Raw genomic sequence first — 19564 nt, forward strand, 5'->3', positions numbered from 1 at the left:
CACTAGTAGAGAATCTTTATTTAGGTTTACATACACTCTCTGTAGAAATCCATGCTACTGTAGTATGGTCAAATGCAAAACCATGCTCTCATTCCAGCTTCTATTGAAAGAAACATTCGCATAATGTTAAAGTAAAACCGTTACACTTTTAACCCATAAATCTTAGTCTTCAGACTTTGCAATCAAACCTACAGTAGTATGTATATATATTTTTTAAACTATTGTAGTGCAAACAGTTCCCATGTAAATGAAAATATCCTGGACAAAACCAGTTGGCATAAAAACAAGTTCAGAACAAATTTCTTCTTAATTTAAGTTTAAGTTATCGTTCTCTCTCAATGTTCCCGTCTTTCATTCACAAATCTTAAGTGGATCGTCGCTGTTCAATTGAAAGCACCAGGTTCGTGTTCATTAAGCACAAAATGGAAGAAAACAAATGGGGAGGTACGATCAATAAGAAACTCATTTTTCGTTTTGCTACAATGTGCTCTAATGAACACCAACCAGCAGACATGCCTGACCCAACAGAGCTTCATTCAAAATGACCAACAGTCTTGGAACAACAAACTATAGCATACAAAATGTCACTTTTTTGACCTTTGGGGAAAGCTATTTTGCGTGTTTGGGAGACTACATTGCAGTCTGCGACTACAGACTGTCTGATATACAAATTATAATCAGTAGTCATTTAGGATGCAAGATGATTCAGCACTCTACAGCCACCAACTGCAATGCAGTCCATCTCAAATCACCAACTTTGGATCCTGTAATACTGTGTGAGGTGTTACCATTGACACACTACAGCTCACAAGCCACCTTCAGTCCAGACTACTACTGAATGCATTTCTTCTGTTGGATGCGTGAGTTGAATTGCATGGTCACATGTTGCTTCAGCCTTACGGCATAAATTTTGGTTCACTAAATGCCACGGCCCTAGTGCATACATTTGTCAACTGAATCAACTTCAATGTTGGCGGTCCAGCTGAAAAAAGTCTCCCCATACAGTAGCTATGCATTCTTACTATATGCTCTATTTGTATGTACACTATGTATGCAGCAGGCAGCTATGTATGCATGTGTGAATGGCAGGTGCCTTTATTCCGCAACCATGCACAGGAATCTCAGCATACTGTAAATGCCAAATGTTCCCAATACAGCTGATAGTATTTTTAAAATGTTTTTGTTACAATGCATCGTCTTAACAGCACTAATATTGAACAGAAGATTTCCCCCACTGAAAAAAAACAAAAAACTATTCTTGCTTATGAGGTAATTAATTACAACATGCTCAATTAAAATCATCAGCAATGACAGTATGTGACACTTACAGCGAGATGTGAGCTGAGGCATACTGTACCAATGAAAACTCCATAATCACTGCCTCGATACTGTATAAACCGTCACAGAAACATGGGCCGAATAAAAAAGGACCACAGCAAGTACACACTAGCTGTGCATGTTCCTGTACCTGTCAGGGTGATTGTCTGAGAAAAATGAATGGAACTGCACATAGACTACAGTTAAGGGGTTAAAACTGGTAGTAGCCTATCACTACTGGCCTTAAGTCAGGGGACACCCTGGTATGACGAATGACACACAGGACCACAGGTTGGGTTGACATCGGTAGGAAACATTAATCAGGAGGCCTGGGGCTACAGGAGACTGCAGGCCCGGTACATGGTCATTCCGGAGGGGGAGGTGACGTGAAGGGAGACGCTCTCATTGGCTGAGATGAAGAGGACGGTGCCCCGGCTCAGGGTGATGTCAGAGAGGGCAGCAGCGGAGGTGCCGGTGGCCTCGCCCTCAATCACCAGCAGGATGCCCGCGCAGTCCACCGGGGCCACCGTGTACTGTCTGACTGAGGCTGGCACCTGGAGTTGGAGAGAGATTGGGGAATGAGGGGGAGCAGAGAGAGGAAAAAGGAAGGGAAAGGGGGTTGGAAAGAGAGGAGGCAGACAGGCGGGGAGAGAGAAAGGGGGGGGGGGGGGGGGGGGGAGTGGGGAGAGGCCAAAGAGAAAAAGAAGAAAGAAGGAGGAGAAAATGACATTACATTTAAATGTAACATAGGTATGAGCCACACTGGAACAAATATGGTAATGGCTCACGACAAGAGAACCATTCAAACAGAGAATATTGTCAAGGCGGAGTATAATTGTTTGTGTTGTCTGGCGTGACAATGACCATAGGAGTTGGCAAGACAGCACAAACAGATCTGGGACCAGGCTAAATAAGTAAGCCAATTACCTGTATCCTCATGACAGTGAAGTCAGGGACAGGGGGGTCATAGAGGTAGACAAAGGGGTCTGAGGGGTCCTGTATGGAGGGGAAGATCTTGGCGCTGGCTGGAGCGGGGCTGTAGTTCAGCATCTCACACAGGGTGTTGACGTCAATGAACTTGGGCGTCAGGCCTGCGCGCACCGTGTTGTCCGAGCAGGCCATGCACTCGATGCAGTCTGAATAGCATTGTGAGAGAGAGAATGGGATATAGGACACTTTTTCAAGTAAAAAAAAAAAATATATATATATATATATATATATATATATATATATATATATATAAAATTAAAGAATAGAATTCTCACTGCTCTGTATTTGAGATTCATTGTAACTTTACATGTCAACATAATTATATAATAAACAAATGTCAGATTTTAAAATGTATTTCAATAGGTAATCTCATTGTATAACAAACAGATCCACATACTGACATAGCTCCCAAAGTGTAGTTTAAAAATCAGTCTGAAGCGCTACACTTTGGAAGCAACAATACAAGTGTGCAGAATATTTGTTTTTCACTTCTACATTATCCTCTCATTAATCCAGCACCTGGAAAAACATGTTTATGGCTGTGCGCATACCACTACACTAAACAATAGCTAATCTACTGTATTATTCACCACATGGCCAAAAGTATGTGGACACCCGCTCAAACATCTCATTCCAAAATCCTTGAAGCACAGAATTGTCTAGAATGTCATTGTATGCTGTAGCATTAAGATTTCCCTTCACTGGAACTAAGGGACCTAGGCTGAACCATGAAAAACAGCCCAATACCATTATTACTCCTCCACCAAACTTTACAGTGGGCACTATACAGTCGGGCAGGTAGCGTTCTCCTGGCATTTGCCAAACCCAGATTCAGCCTTCGGACTGCCAGATGGTGACGCGTGATTCATTACTCATCACAGACAATGTGTTTCCACTGCTCCAGAGTGCAATGGCGGCGAGCTTTACACCACTCCAGCCAAAGCTTGGCATTGCACATGTTGATCTTCGGCTTGTGTGCAGCTGCTCGGCCACAGAAACCCATTTCATGAAGCTTCCGACTAACATTTATTGTGCTGACGTTGCTTCCAGAGGCTGTCTGGGACTTGGTAGTGAGTGTTGCTGCTGAGGACAGGCGATTTCTCAGCACTTGGCGGTCCTGTTTTGTGAGCTTGTGTGGCCTACCACTAAGAGGCTGAGCCATTGTTCCTCCTAGACATTTCCACTTCAGAATAACAGCTGACCGGGGCAGTTCTAACTGGGCAGAAATTTGACAAAGTGACTTGTTGGAAAGGTGGCATCCTATGACAGTGCCACGTTGAAAGACACTGAGCTCTTCAGTAAGGCCATTCTACAGCTAACTTTTGTCTATGGAGATTGCATGGCTGTGTGCTCAATTTTATACACCTGTCAGCAACGAGTCTGGCTGGAATAGCCGAATCCACTATATTGAAGGGGTGTCCACATACTTTTCTATATATAGTGCATTTCCATTGTACTCTAACAGCTTATCAATATACAACTATAACACATCTAGTTGACTCTAAGAAGCTGACTGGTTGACCCCTGACCTCCATTGAGGTACGCGTGTGGTTCATTGGCACCCAGAAACATGGCGTCGCCTGGCTCCAGCACCATGCGGTTTAGGAAGTAGATGGAAAAACAGCCGATGTCACCCGGATACTGGGAGTGGAGCCGGAGCAACAGTTCACTGTTACTGCCCGATGTGTCCTTCCCTGCAGCAGCTGAATGAGGTACAACAGGTAGAACAAAAGCCTTTAACATAGGGTCGTGTTCATTAGGGCATGCAACGAAAATGTTTTGCTACAGAAAATAAAAACACATGTTTCTTACTGAACAACCCATCTCTCTTGTGAAAGAGATTTGTATCTCAATAAGACTAACCTGGATAAATGAAGGTTTGATATTACACAGAAAGATGTCTTGGTGCAAGAGGTCCTTTGGAAAACTTGACGAAGCATTATGAAGTAGAAAATGTACAATCTCAAGGAGTATATAATTTATGCCCACATTCATGCACTATTGATTACAGGGGTTAGTGAAAAAAATAATAATAAAAAATCTTGGCCCCAGACAAGTAAACTTCCCCTTTCATGTAAGAAAGTCATAGCCATCATGCTTTTAGGGAAAGAGGATCATTTTGCACATGCATTAAACTGCGAGTTTGCCCAATTCCAGTCCTCTTGCTTAGTGGTTCCGGGGTTCTCCCTGGGAGACATTTGTATGTAGCAGGACAGAGAAGCTCAGCTCTAGGAACTTTTTAAAAAGAACATTCGACTCCAAAATGATAATTTTTCTAAATTACGCTGACACCATATAAAATATACATTTGACCTCCAGAAATGAGCCCAATAACATACTGGCAAAAATGTTTTAATTACTTTAACATATTGAACCATACATATAGGAGCCCATGCATGGTCAGATGTGCTTTAAGCATGATCACCTGTAGCCTAACTGACGCAGCATAGTGGCTATAAAATGTATTATGAGTACATAAATTATCATTCACTCAAATTCGATTTCTATTACAAAGTACAGCGCCTTCGGAAAGAATTCAGACCTTGACTTTTTCCACACTGTTATGTTACGGTCTTAATCTAAAATGGATTAAATTAATTGTTTTCCTCATCAATCTACACACAATACCCCATAATGACAAAGCGAAAACAGGTTTAGACATTTTTGCAACTGTATTAAAATAAATACCTTATTTACATGAGTATTCAGACCCCCTTACTATGAGACTCGAAATTGAGCTCAGGTGCATCCTGTTTCCATTGATCATCTTTGATGTTCCTACAACTTGATTGGAGTCCACCTGTGGTAAATTCAATTGATTGGACATGATATGGAAAAGCACACACCTGTCTATAAGGTCCCACAGTTGACAGTGCATGACAGAGCAAAAACCAAGCCACGAGGTCGAAGGAATTGTCCTTAGAGCTCTGAGACAGGATTGTGTCGAGGCACAGATCTAGGGAAGACTACCAAAACATTTCTGCAGCATTGAAGGTCCCCAAGAACAAGGTGGCCTCCTTCATTCTTAAGATGAAAGGCCAAATTTAGCAATTGGGGGAGAAGGGCTTTGGTCAGGGAGGCAACCAAGAACCCGATGGTCACTCTGACAGAGCTCCTGTGGAGATGGTTGTCCTTCTGGAAGGTTCTCCCATCTCTGCAGCACTCCACCAATCAGACCTTTATGGTAGAGTGGCCAGACAGAAGCCAGTCATCAGTAAAAGGCACATGACAGCCTGCTTGGAGTTTGGGGAAAGATGAACGTAGCAAATTTCAGAGATATCCTTGATGAAAACCTGCTCCAGAGCACTCAGGACCTCAGACTGGGGGCGAAGGTTCACCTTCCAACAGGACAACAACCCTAAGCACACAGCCAAGACAATGCAGGAGAGGCTTCAGAACAAGTCTCAATGTCCTTCCAGAGCCCCGACTTGAACCCATTCGGACATCTCTGGAGAGAACTTAAAATAGCAGTGCAGCGACGCTCCCCATTCAACCTGACAGAGCTTGAGAGGATCTGCAGAGAAGAATGGGAGAGACTCCCCAAATACAGGTGTGCCAAGCTTGTAGCATCATACCCAAAAAGATTTGAGGCTGTAATCACTGCCGAAGGTGCTTCAATTAAGTACTGAGTAAAGGGTCTGAATACTTATGTAAAATGTGATATGTTCTCTTTAATACATTTGCAAATATTTCTAAAAAACAGTTTTTGCCTTGTCATTATTGGGGTATTGTGTGTAGATTTGAGGGGCAAAAAAAAACTCCCATTTAATCCATTTTAGAATAAGCCTGTAACGTAACAAATGTGTAAAAAGTCAAGGTGTCTGAATACTTTCCGAATGCACTGTATATCATTGCTCCTTTAAAAATTAAACCTAAACCATGCTTGAAACTCCAGTTGTAAAACAGCATTTGTAAAACGATACCCCGCACGCAATTGAAGTAGAGAAATAAATGTAGTAATGTAAAACTGGGCTCCGCCTCTAACAAAAACGGCTTTCAAAATACATTTGACAACTTCTTTCAAAAGATTTACACTGATCTCAAAAACAACCTCTCCAGAATCCATATGACAGAACTCTGTCGCAGTGACTTAGAACTTTAACCCCTGTTATTATAAAAATAACCTCTTTTTGAAACTTACGCAAGAAAGTTGGGGCCTGGTACCAGATCCGTTTATGCTTTCTTTGCAACTTTTATGGCTGTTGCCAAATAGGTCATGTTTGGCTTGACATGTCAACGACCATAGGAGTTGGCTATACAGAACAAACAGATCTGGGAACAAGATAGTTGGTGTCTACCTATATGAGGAAGTGTAAGGTGTCACAAAAACAAAATATTTATTGTATGATGCTCACCTTCCTCAGTGACTCTTTTCACCAGCATGTTGAGCTGGTCCACAAACACTTTCTTCTCACAGTTCATCATGCGGGTGAAGCACTTCTTCAGGGCCAGCGAGGTGCGGCCCTCCTCCCCTATACTGCTCAGCAGCTCCTCTGCCGCCTCGTTCCCTACAAGAGCGTGGAATTCTGGCACGGCTGGGGGACACACATTTTACACTCTTAGCAAACTTTAATACAATCCTCGGACGGATTGTAACAGTCAGCCTTTTGGGCCCCCCCCCCCCCCCACAAAATGGAGTGGCTCCCCTCTTGGCGGCGGAGAGAAACATGTGCAGTTTTATAGTACATTTCCTACAATTTGAACGGTAACAGTTAGCTGTACATGAAAAAAAGCATGGGGAAAGGGCTTTGCCTCCCACAGAGAGTGGTCCACTCGCCTGCATTCCCCATACTTTTGATTGCACTGCTAAGTGATACAATCCGTTTCCACTAGCATTGCTATATTCTCAAAAGATGCTAGCCAGAATATTCTGGATGTCGCTAAATAGCCAGGTAACAAACTTAATAGTTTTGAGGAAACAGCAATACCCTAGGTAAGTCAAATGAGCTAACACTTCAAATGAACTATCCCTTTAACGGGATTACTGAGTATCATTGATCTCTACTTCAGTCATCTTAAAGTGAAGGAAATCCCTCAACTGAGCTGCTGAATACATTTTAAAAACATGGACTATAAAACACTGATAATGGACAGTCTGCCAGATATGGGACTCACATTTCAGAAAGCCAATGATCTCTTCCACGGGCCTGAAGCCACAGAGGCCTTCAAAATGGGTGAGCGCGACGGCCATCTCAGGCTTGTGGTTGTTGTCAGGGTAATGCTCTGGAAACTGAGCATGGAGCCGTCCAGCCAACTCCTGGTGTGAGCCAATGGGAAAATAGCAATTTGATTAGCAAAATGAAACACATTTAGAATACAAACCCAACAAAACACACCATTTCTACTCGAGATAAATACATGTACCCCTCCACCCCCCACTTTGGTTTTTGGGTTGTTCAGTAGACATGAAACCCTTGTTTTCATTTTCCACTGCAAAATGCTGTGCTACAGTGTGCCCTAATGAACACGACCCAGTACTTACCCTGTTCGGATGGGCCTGTATGGACAGAGCGGTGTTGACCGACAGGACCTTGAAGAGGAAGGGAAGCTGGCCCTGGAAGGTGTCTTTGACCTTTGACCCCAAGCATGCTGGGTAGTCTGCAATCCACTGACCGAGCGTCCTCTGGGCTATCCGGTTGTCCTTGATGAGGGCGTCTCCTTTGGGGTGAGCACCCATCCAAAGCTGCAAGACACACAGGGAGGGGCCTCCTTGTTGACCATACAAGAGTATTTCGCTTTTAAAAACAGTTTAATAAAAAGCATGAGCTGGCACACACCCAGAGAAAATGATTTAGTGTGGAGGTGCTGACTGAGAATAAACTGTAAGCTGTAAAAACAAAAGAGTCGCACACTCCATACGTATAACCTCCTAGTATTGGGTAAAACAACGTGTCACAATCACTGTGCCTTCAGGATCTTTTTTACCCAATACATTACTGGGAGGTTATACATATGGAGTGTGAGACTTTAAAAATATATAAAAACAGTTAACATCACTTTGGGATTTAGCTTCGTCATCCACTGTGATCAAGTTTTTCAAAGATAAGAGACACCTTTAAAATAATTTAGTTTGTTTTAAGTATGAACATGTCAATAACATGCAATGAATGACAAACAGGATATGAACACAGTTCAATAGAATGATCTTCCATGCATATACGATAGCCTAGGTGCCATCCTAAGAAGCTATTGTTTAGCACCAGAGGATTGTCTTAAACAGGAGAAGGCACCCAGGCGATTGACGATGGATGCTGATTGCGGAGTATGAAAATACATCTGCCCATTCACCATAGCACGTGACTACGCGTTTCACTTGGACAAAATGTCCCCACTCCCATACTCAGACCTATTAACCTTTATGATAAACACTCCCTGTGAAGCTGAAGCTAAATAAAGAATGACTTGACAGGGCAGGCATTGAGGGAGCCTGAAGGGCTTTGTAAAAAAATTATACAAATCTGCAGGACAGGAATAATACATCGGAAGGGGGAAATACTCCATAGGCTACACCTTCAGAGAGAGCATAAGGACTTATAAAATGATTTATTCTTTATTAAAATGTCATTTTTATATTTTCTATCATTTCAAATGTTATTCTGATTTCTATTCAGTTTGTGTTGAAAAGGTTAACACCGGAGGAAAAAAAATAAAATCCAATCAGTATTTTTTTTGGGGGGTGGACATCTGCCATTTACAGGGGAGAACGACTGCCTCCTCTCATTGAAGCCACAGTACTGCAGGCATTGTTAGCGGAAAACAGGATCCCCCATTACATTGAATGGTAACAGGCAGATATTTGTTGTCAATCTTTGTGTAAAAAAAATGTTATGTTTTGAAGACAATCATGGTAATAATAATAGGATTGTAAGTAACAAGAACATTTCCCAGGACATAGACATATCTGATACTGGCAGAAAGCTTAAATTCTTGTTAATCTAACTGCACTCTCCAATTTACAGTAGCTATTACAGTGAAAAAATACCATGCTATTGTTTGAGGAGAGTGCAGTGTTATGAACTTGAAAATGTATTAATTAACAAATTAGGCACATTTGGGCAGTCTTGATATAACATTTTGAACAGAAATGCAGTGGTTCATTGGATCAGTCTAAAACATTGCACAGTGCTGCCATCTAGTAGCCAAAATCAAAATTGCACCTGGGCTGGAAAAATACATTATGGCCTTTCAAAGATGGTACAAAAAATAAAAAATAAATAAACTAAAAACCCCCGCATATTTTACCAGATCTAATGTGTTATATTATCCTACATTAATTTAACATTTCCAAACTTCAAAGTGTTTCCTTTCAAATGGTTTCAAGAATATGCATATCCTTGCTTCAGGTCCTGAGCTACAGGCAGTTAGATTTGGGTATGTCATTTTAGGTGAAAATGTAAAAAAGGGGCGGATCCTTAAGAGGTTTTTAATGGCAGCCTGCAGTACCCCGATCGGTCTTCAACTAAAGTTACTGAATGAGAGGGGGCAGCACTGTGCTAGCATGCAACGTCACTTCTTGGAGTAGCTCAAACTGTACATGTTATGTCTGCATAAAACGCCACCTTAAACGACTTAACCTGTTAGGGCTAGGGGGCAGTATTTGCACGGCTGGATATTTTTTTTTTACCCGATTTAATCTGGTTACTAATCCTACCCCGTAACTAGAATATGCATATACTTATTATATATGGATAGAAAACACTCTAAAGTTTCTAAAACTGTTTGAATGGTGTCTGTGAGTATAACAGAACTCATTTGGCAGGCAAAACCCTGAGACATTTTCTGACAGGAAGTGGATACCTGATGTGTTGTATTACCTTTAAACCTATCCCATTGAAAAACACAGGGGCTGAGGAATATTTTGGCACTTCCTATTGCTTCCACTAGATGTCACCAGCCTTTACAAAGTGTTTTGAGTCTTCTGGAGGGAGATCTGACCGAACAAGAGCCATGGAACGATGATGGCCCATTAGACACCTGGCGGGCGAGTTCATGTTGGGTACCCTCGTTCCAATACGTTATAAAAGAGTATGCATTCGTCCACCTTGAATATTATTCATGTTCTGGTTAAAAAAGGCCCTAATGATTTATGCTATACAACGTTTGACATGTTTGAACGAACGTAAATATATTTTTTCCCCTCGTTCATGACGAGAAGTCCGGCTGGCTTAGATCATGTGCTAACAAGACGGAGATTTTTGGACATAAATGATGAGCTTTTTTGAACAAAACTACATTCGTTATGGACCTGTGATACCTGGAAGTGACATCTGATGAAGAGAATCAAAGGTAATGGATTATTTACATAGTATTTTCGATTTTAGATCTCCCCAACATGACGTCTAGTCTGTATCGCAACGCGTATTTTTCTGGGCGCAGTGCTCAGATTATTGCAAAGTGTGATTTCCCAGTAAGGTTATTTTTAAATCTGGCAAGTTGATTGCGTTCAAGAGATGTAAATCTATAATTCTTTAAATGACAATATAATATTTTACCAATGTTTTCTAATTTTAATTATTTAATTTGTGGTGTTGACTTGACTGCCGGTTATTGGAGGGAAACGATTTCCTCAACATCAATGCCATAGTAAAACGCTGTTTTTGGATATAAATATGAACTTGATAGAACTAAAAATGCATGCATTGTCTAACATAATGTCCTAGGAGTGTCATCTGATGGAGATTGTAAAAGGTTAGTGCATCATTTTAGCTGGTTTTATGGTTTTGGTGACCCTGTCTTTGAATTGACAAAACATTACACACAACTCTTGTAAATGTACTGTCCTAACATACTCTAAATTTATGCTTTCGCCGTAAAACCTTTTTGAAATCGTAAAACGTGGTTAGATTAAGGAGATGTTTATCTTTCAAAGGGTGTAAAATAGTTGTATGTTTGAAAAATGTGAATTTTGACATTTATTTGGATTCAAATTTGCCGCTCTTGAAATGCACCTGCTGTTGATGGAGTGCACCACGGGGGGGACGCTAGCGTCCCCCCTAGCCCATAGAGGTTAATTTAGCTTCATCTGGCTATTGAGTCTTCACATAGGAATGAATGGTTTCATGGCTTTGTTCAGTTATTGGTCATTCAACTGTATTAGGGAAACATTTTGGAGTGACATGGAAATCAACCAATAACATTGACTTGCAATGAGTGGGACTGTTTTTACTATCTCTTCTTTAAAAAAAAATGTTTACTTCCAACTTCTCGAAGGCCTAGACATGTCATTCCTGAGAGCATGAGCAGTAGCCTAGTTTTCCCACGGTCTAGCTAGCTTTTGTTGTGTTGTGCAGCGGCTGCAGCCACAAGTGTTATCGGGGAGGATGTTTTTGCTAATTTGTTAACATCGCCCTTCATGATTAACTTTCAAAAAGAAGTTCTGTTTCAAATGACCATCATTTGGTGAGTGGCACTGTTTTTTTGCACCTCACTTGCTCTTAGCCATCTCTTTGAAAATAATGCGTGTGAAACATTGTTGCATTTATACTTTAGATCACTGGTTACTTTGTGTGCTGAACGTGATAAAAGATGTTCGCAATGGGAAGTATATTGTAAATTTCGATTTGTAAATGCTTAATGTTTTTGTTATGATTGGGGGCCTACTGGCCTTTAATGAATGGGTCGCTTTTAACAGCATGTTGTGTGTGACTGCTCTCTTTCTTGTGGCTGTGTATATGTTTTATAAAAAGTATTCTCTCCTACACAGAGTGCGCAGATTACGGTCACCTTAGATGTGTCACTATTGTCGTCGCTAGACTATTGGTGACGTTTGACGTTTTGGAATATTCTTTTCCCCGCTAAAGGTCTAGGTCCAATAGTCACGGTTCACCACTAAATCTTACCTCGGCATAATGTTTGTCAGCTTCAATGACAGCTGAGGTATCCCCACCAACAACCAGTTTGGCCACCTCACTGTCCAGACCGACCTTCCCCCATGCATAGTTCTGCACTGCACAGGATAGCGGGAATACTGTAAAATGAGAACAAAGACAGTCAGTAACTTTCAATATGAACAACATGCACACCAATTTTATCACAAGTCTACAATATGACTGAGAATCGCACTTTTGAGTAAGTCCCTCCGCACTGCTGAATCTGCAGCGTTCATTGAAAGCAAAACATCAGCTATTTTATAGGTTATTGAACTCAACCTTTCAATTGGAATATATCTCGTGTAAATCATGTGTTCTCGTTTTCAGAATGCTAAACAGTACACGATAACTAATGCGTTTGTGTGCTCTATTATGAAGGTGGCTCACGTGCAGAAAACGTAATCTCTGATAAAATTTCAATGGATGCTTGCGAACGAAGTTGCTTTACTTCACATTTAAATACGAAAATACGCTCTGCTGTTCGATTGCTGTTATATGGCGACATTGTCGCTACATGTAATGACACTGTCAAAGGTATTTTACGGATTAAATCAATACAAAAAAGGAGAAATATGTCTCACCTCTTACTTCCTCCATGGCTGCAACGTCGGCTGTCACTGTAGTTCTGACGTCTTGATATGGCCTTGGGCTCATCCTATGCCACGTTCAAAACAACTGGGAACTCGGAAATCTCTGACTTCCGACTTCAGTGCGTTCAAGACAAACGGGAACTCGGGAGAAACATTTTTTAAATGGTCATCCAACTCGGAATACCAAATCGAATACTCTGTCATCTTTCTAGAGCTCCGACTTTCCGATCTGAAAATCAATTGGAGATTTCCGAGTTCTGAGTTCCCAGTTGTTTTGAACGTGGCATGTATATGTTACTTTCAACCCATCTTTATGTATGTATTTCCCTCTGCTACAGTTTACTGATCAAATTAAAATCATCGTGCCATTAATACACATCGACTTGTTTCAAATTAGTATAAAATACATGCACAAATGTTTTGTCTATTTGTTTTGTAAATAAATCGGACACATGACGTCTCCAAAAACACATATTTTGATCTAAAGGTGGGGCCCTTACTTGACTAGTCCAATGACGTAGTAAACGTCATCTCATACGTGACCAACGTCTGCGCACTAAACACTAAGTTAGCAGTGCGATAAAAAGGAGCATATCAAACGATAGGAGGACTGTGTATTGTTTATACTTTGAGGAGATCTATAAAACGCCATTAAAATGTCGGGATTTGATGATAACCCATTTGCAGATTCGTCCAATGTCAATCCTTTCCAAGTAAGACCCTTTCATTCCACACTAGAGTTGATACAAAGTTGCTGCTAACTTTTAACAAAGATTTGCTAAAAAGTAACACAAAGAAACCTAATGGGTGTATTCTGTGTTTAATTCGGGCGACGTGGCATGATTGACAAAACTTCAGCCTCTAATTTGTCATTGTCTGCAAATGAGGGTGGGGTTTCGCCGTTCTCTCAGATACAGGAAGTTGAAAATGTGGTTTAATGCAAATTTGATAAAGGAAATAGTTTACAAGCTGATAGACTGGTCTACTACTTCTTCTCAAAATAATATGGAATTCCACAAGTTAGCTAGCACGCCATGGCATAGGCTATACGTTCTTAGGGTAGACTACTGTTCGTGAACACATTGTCTGTATCATCTGTTTTTCATAAACCGAAACCTACAGAATTCAGTTTACCTTTATATGGGGACCAACCTGGACTCCGAGGTAGACATATCATAGTAAATGTAAATCCGATGCACTCCAATTGGTCTGATATATGTTCCGTTTCATGTGATATGCATTAATTTGTGGATGTCCATCATCCATTTTGTATGATATGTTATGAATTTGCAAAGCGTATGATATGTTACAAATTCATATTTGTTGGGGCAACATTAGCTAGGTTGCTAACACCAGAGATATTAGAGAAAGGAGATCGAAACCCCATTGCGCAATCAATGGAGGAATGTGTAAAAAAATATACCCCAAGCAGTAGAATATCGACCAATTGCGTTCACGTTGTCATGCCGCATCACGCGGTTGCTAAGATAATTGTCACGCAATCCCTTCTCAGAGTCAGGTTGAGTCGAGAAACGTGCCTATTTTCCCTGCCAGTACGTAATGTCACGATTCCAAAGCTATACAATAATATAGATAGCAAGTTAATTATCTCACATCTCGGAAAATATGTGTGATGTTGATGAAATTCATGCTAATGTTGGGTTGTTCAGCTAGTGCTCAATCGACTCCCATTCACTCCTTGAAGGACAATTCTCTTTGTCCCAAAATAGCCCAGAATGCACCGCACAGCCTATTGACGTAGCATGGGCAATATACATAATACGATTCCAATGGAGTTTCCCATCTCTTCTGAAGCATCGTTGCTAACACTAACGTTAACTAGTTGGCTAATGTTAGCGGGGTTAGGGGAAGGGTTAGCTAACATGCTAAGTAGCTAAAAAGTAGTAAGAAGTTGCTAAAGTTGCCCCTGATGAGATTCATGATGACAGAAAATATAATTCTACAAGAAACAAAAATATAAACGCAACATGCTACAATTTCAAAGATTTTACAGACTTACAGTTCACAGGTAGACAGACAGACATGTATACATAGTCTTACACACACTCAAGTAAATACACAGGGCATCAGAATACTGTTGCTTTCCTAATTAAAATGGTACACAAAAACACTACACACAGACATGCACGCGCACACACACAGAGGTGTACACATATACTGAACAAAAATATAAACGCAACATGCAACAATTTCAAAGATTTGACTGAGTTACAGTTCATATAAGGAAATCAGTCATTAGACCCTAATCTGTGGATTTCTGTTAATACAGATATGCATCTGTTGGTCACAGTTACCTTAAGAAAAAGGTAGGGGCATAGATCAGCAAACTAGTCAGTATCTGGTGTGACCACCATTTTTCTCATGCAGCGCGACACATCTCCTTCACATAGAGTTGATCAGGCTGTTGACTGTGGCCTTTGGAATGTTGTCCCACTCCTCTTCAATGGCTGTGCGAAGTTTCTGGATATTGGTGGGAACTGGAACATGCTATTGTACATGTCGATCCAGAGCATCCCAAACGCGCTCAATGGGTGACATTTCTGGTGACTTCACTTTACTGTACTATGTTATGTCTAGTTTGACACCAGGCTGTGTGGACTGACTTCATAGCTTCCATGACGTCTAGGCTGTAGGTCTACAGTTCAGCTGCACCTTTTACAAAGGGCCTATCTCTCTATGGACTTGAACAAGCTTATGGCCACACTGGCCATCAAGGAAGTGTGAGAGCGATAAGCTGAACAAACTCAATTGCACAGCAGCGAGATGGCATATAGGCTAGGCATGAATATAAATTATCTTTGATCAAGAGCAGTAGGCTGAATTTGTCCGAATTAATGCTACAGATCTTGCAACGCTGCAAAACTCTGTTTCCTGTGACTACTATGTAGAGTTTTGCAAACTTCTTCTATTGGCTAGAGCCACAGCTGGTAAGTCCATTGAACAGTAGGGTGGTTGCATTGTCCCATTTGAGTATTTTACAGTATATTCTAACAATACCTCTGCATATAGAATGCTGCATACTTTAGGGTACAATACCAATTTTCAGTACGTTTGCCATCAGTTAAAGGACTGGCCTAGTGTGTAATGTTGACAGAATGCAAAATCTAGGCTTAACAAATCATATCCACTGTTTCAATCAGAACTTACAGAAACCAAATACCAAGTAGGCTATATAGCACGCTCTGTTTGCTACTCGTAGAGTGAAAAACAGTATTACTGTAACCACGTCACATTTTGATTCAGACCTACAATTACTTCAATAGTAGCTAATAGTTGCAAAGCAATCGCTCTTCCTGTACTTTCACTGTCTCTAGTTCACAATGGTACTGACTGTTTGCTTGCAGGGTGTGTATGCGCCTGAACAAATAGCTCAGCCTACAGTTCACAGCTGCTGTTCACATGTCTGATATTGCAATTCTGGGCGTTATTACTCAATTATGAATTCGGATATGAAGTCTGACTCGCCGTTGGATTAGATATGAGTTTGCCTTAGCTGTGGGTTTGTGAAACTGCAAAACCTTGGTAATCATTGGTGACCACACACACACACACACTGCCAGGGTAGCCTATATAGGAATGTCTGGTGTGACGTTGTCAAAGTCTACTTTCTAGTAGGCTGCTAGGCTAATTCACTGGTTTCTCTATAGACAACACCACTCCCTGGTTGTTATTACTGTATTGTTGAGAGAGCGTCCCGTCTTGTATTTCTTGTTGGTTAGGCTTATGTATGTTTCTGCCGTCATTTGTTTCCCAAACTACCTCAAACATACAGTGCATTCTGAAAGAATTCAGACCCCATGACTTTTCCACATTTTGTTACATTACAGCCTTATTCTAAAATTGATAACATTTTCTCATCAATATACACACAATACCCCATAATGACAAAGCAAAAACAGGTAATTAGAAATTATATATATATATATATATATATATATATATATATATATATATATATATATATACACACATAAGTATTCATGTATTTGGGGAGTTTCTCCCATTCTTCTCTGCAGATCCTCTCAAGCTCTGTCAGGTTGGATGAGGAGCATCGCTGCACAGCTATTTTCAGTTCTCTCCAGAGATGTTCCATCGGGTTCAAGTCCGGACTCTGGCTGGGCCACTGAAGGACATTCAGAGATTTGTCCCGAAGCCACTCCTGCGTTGTCTTGGCTGTGTGCTTGGGGTTGTTGTCCTATTGGATGGTGAACCTTCGCTCCAGTCTGAGGACCTGCTCCAGAGGGCTCAGGACTTCATCAAGGATCTCTCTGTACTTTGCTCCGTTCATCTTTCCCTCAATCCTGACGAGTCTCCCAGTTCCTGCCACTGAGAAATATCCCCACAGCATGATGCTGCCACCACCATGCTGGTGCCAGGTTTCCTCCTGACGTGACACTTGGCATTCAGGCCAATGAGTTCAATCTTGGTTTCATCAGAACAGGGAATCCAAGCGGGCTGTCATGTGCCTTTTACTGAGGAGTGGCTTCTTACTGGCCACTCTACCATAAAGGTCTGATTGGTGGAGTGCTGTATAGATGGTTGTCCTTCTGGAAGGTTCTCCCATCTCCACAGACGAACTCTGGAGCTCTGTCAGAGTGATCTTCTGGTTCTTGGTCACCTCCCTGACCAAGGCTCTTCTCCCGATTGCTCAGTTTGGCCAGGCGGCTAGCTCTATTAAGAGTCTTGGTGATTCCAGACTTCTTCCATTTAAGAATAGTGGAGGCCACTGTTCTTGGACCTTCAATGCTACAGAAATGTTTTGGTAGTCTTCCCCAGATCTGTGCCTCGGCACAATCCTGTCTCGGAGCTCTACGGACAATTCCTTGGACCTCATGGCTTGGTTTTTGCTCTGACATGCACTGTCAACTGTGGGATCTTATATAGACGGGTGCGTGCCTTTCCAAATCATGTCCAATCAATTGAATTTACCACAGGTGGACTCCAATCAAGTTGTAGGAACATCTCAAGGATGATTAATGGAAACAGGATGCACCTGAGCTCAATTTTGAGTCTCATAGCAAAGGGTCTGAATACTTATATAAATAAGGTATTTCTGTTTTTTTTGTTTTTTTTAACACATTTCTAAAAACCTGTTTTCGGTTTGTCATTATGGGATATTGTGTTTAGATTGAGGGATAAAAAATAAATAAAAAAATAAAGTTTAGAATAAGGCTGTAATGTGGAAAAAATGGAATGTGTCTGAATACTCTCCGAATGCACTGTATCCATATTTGTGTGGTCACCAATGATTACGAAGGTTTGCCATCTATTTAATTGATTGAATTCTTAAATGGCAGGGATGTCTCTTCATCCTTCTTGGGAAAGCTGCCAGGTGTGTCAATAGAGGGGCGGATGGCTACTACGCAAGTCGGAGTATAAGGCATATGTGTCACATGACTTCATGTGTGACACATTATCATGTGCTGAGAGCAGACCGACTCCCACCTGTTCCTATCAACCCCCATGTCTCTTCTGGATTTCGTTTGTTTGTACTGCTCTGCTCTCGGGCCAGGGGTCATTCAGCCTTTACTTGAAGTTGACTAAACGGTCCTGTAAATAATTAGCCTAGCTTAGGCTAACATCAATCCTTTCTCTGATACCCACTGAAATATCAAGTCAAACTGGACTCCGGGATGAATGTGGTTGTCCCTGATTTTTTTTTATTTTTTTTTTTTTGATACACTGTTTTTTGACTTCAGGAAATGAAGCTTCTTGAGATATTCTACCTCTCGAAATAACACACGAATTCATAAGCAAACTCTTTTAAGTGAGCGCTGAAATGAAAGGCTACGTGCGTCACGTGAACGTTGTCAATGTTGCGTCACATTCCTTCCTGTGATGAATCATTAGGCCTATTAGATGAGCCAATTATGTCGTAATAGTAAGAATGAGTGTTGCATATTGGCATTTCCATCTAAAAGGACCCATGAGCAACAACATGTGAAGTTAAATTGGAGCATGTCACATAAAAGCCAGTAGTCTTTCTTTTTGAGAAATGAAGGTATATACATGTTTTAACCATTGCTTATTCCTAATTTTCAGGATTGGAAAAGGCTTTGATTTCTGGTCAAACAGATGGATAAAGGGTCATCTACCAGGAAAAAGTCTTAACATTTATTAAAAATGGATCAAAATAGAATAATGTTGAAGTAAAGACCCATGCCAATTAATATCAACACCTATATTTGGTTTTGGAGAAATGATTTGCCTTCTATAAGTTCAAGAAACATTGCTTTGTGCCTTGTAACTCTGTTACCAAAAACCCACATATCTTTAAGATATTTTCTCATTTCTCTCCCTCATGAGTAGGGAGGATAACAAAAGTAACAGATAAAGGTAGACCTACAAATTAGTTTGTTTTTACTGATATCAAGTTTGTTTATTAATTATTAAGTGATTAAAAAAATAATAATCGGTAACTGAATTATCAAAAAATCAGTATTGGAATTACTGCAACTGAATTGGCTACAATGGGACATCATAGTAGTCACAAACTACAGTTGGGTAACTTGCTACCTGTCCTCCCTTCCACTGGCATATTGTTATGTTCAGCTCATAACAGTTTTTTTCCCCCCTGATTTTTTTTAATTTTTTTTTTTAAACAAAGTGGAAGATATTGTCCAGATTCTCTCTCCAGTTAATATCACCTCTTCCAGCTCTTACTGACACCTACCACCTACCCTCTTTCCATTTACTATAACAAGCATCCTCACCCACTGAGCACCGACCGACCCCCGGACATCCCATGGACGTTGAAATTTGGTCAGTCCGCCCTAG

At 40.9% G+C, this 19564-nt stretch overlaps 2 protein-coding genes across 3 annotated transcripts in view; one reads left to right on the forward strand and one right to left on the reverse strand.

Moving 5' to 3' along the window:
• LOC106560745 (mannose-6-phosphate isomerase) lies at positions 1-14126 on the reverse strand. 2 transcript variants are annotated; one of them, XM_045688070.2, is made up of 8 exons: positions 13901-14126; positions 12147-12274; positions 7790-7990; positions 7423-7564; positions 6663-6842; positions 3837-4010; positions 2245-2453; positions 1-1871 (listed from the first exon to the last, which is right to left on the reverse strand). In XM_045688070.2, exons 1-8 carry the CDS (start codon positions 13941-13943, stop codon positions 1653-1655), a joined length of 1296 nt encoding a protein of 431 aa, XP_045544026.1. In that variant the 5' UTR covers positions 13944-14126; the 3' UTR covers positions 1-1652. The 2 variants fall into 2 exon arrangements, with proteins under 2 accessions (XP_045544026.1, XP_013979418.2); XM_014123943.3 differs by lacking the exon at positions 13901-14126 and adding an exon at positions 12758-12961.
• LOC106560746 (secretory carrier-associated membrane protein 2) overlaps positions 13293-19564 on the forward strand; it is a 14832-nt gene continuing 8560 nt past the window's right edge. The window contains exon 1 of the mRNA XM_014123944.3: positions 13293-13479. Coding sequence (XP_013979419.1) covers positions 13423-13479 — 57 coding nt within the window. The 5' untranslated portion in view covers positions 13293-13422. The remainder of the gene's footprint in view (positions 13480-19564) is intronic.

This window comes from Salmo salar, chromosome 10 (assembly GCF_965601325.2).
Source record: "Salmo salar chromosome 10, fSalSal1, whole genome shotgun sequence".
NCBI classification, from domain to species: Eukaryota; Metazoa; Chordata; class Actinopteri; order Salmoniformes; family Salmonidae; genus Salmo; species Salmo salar.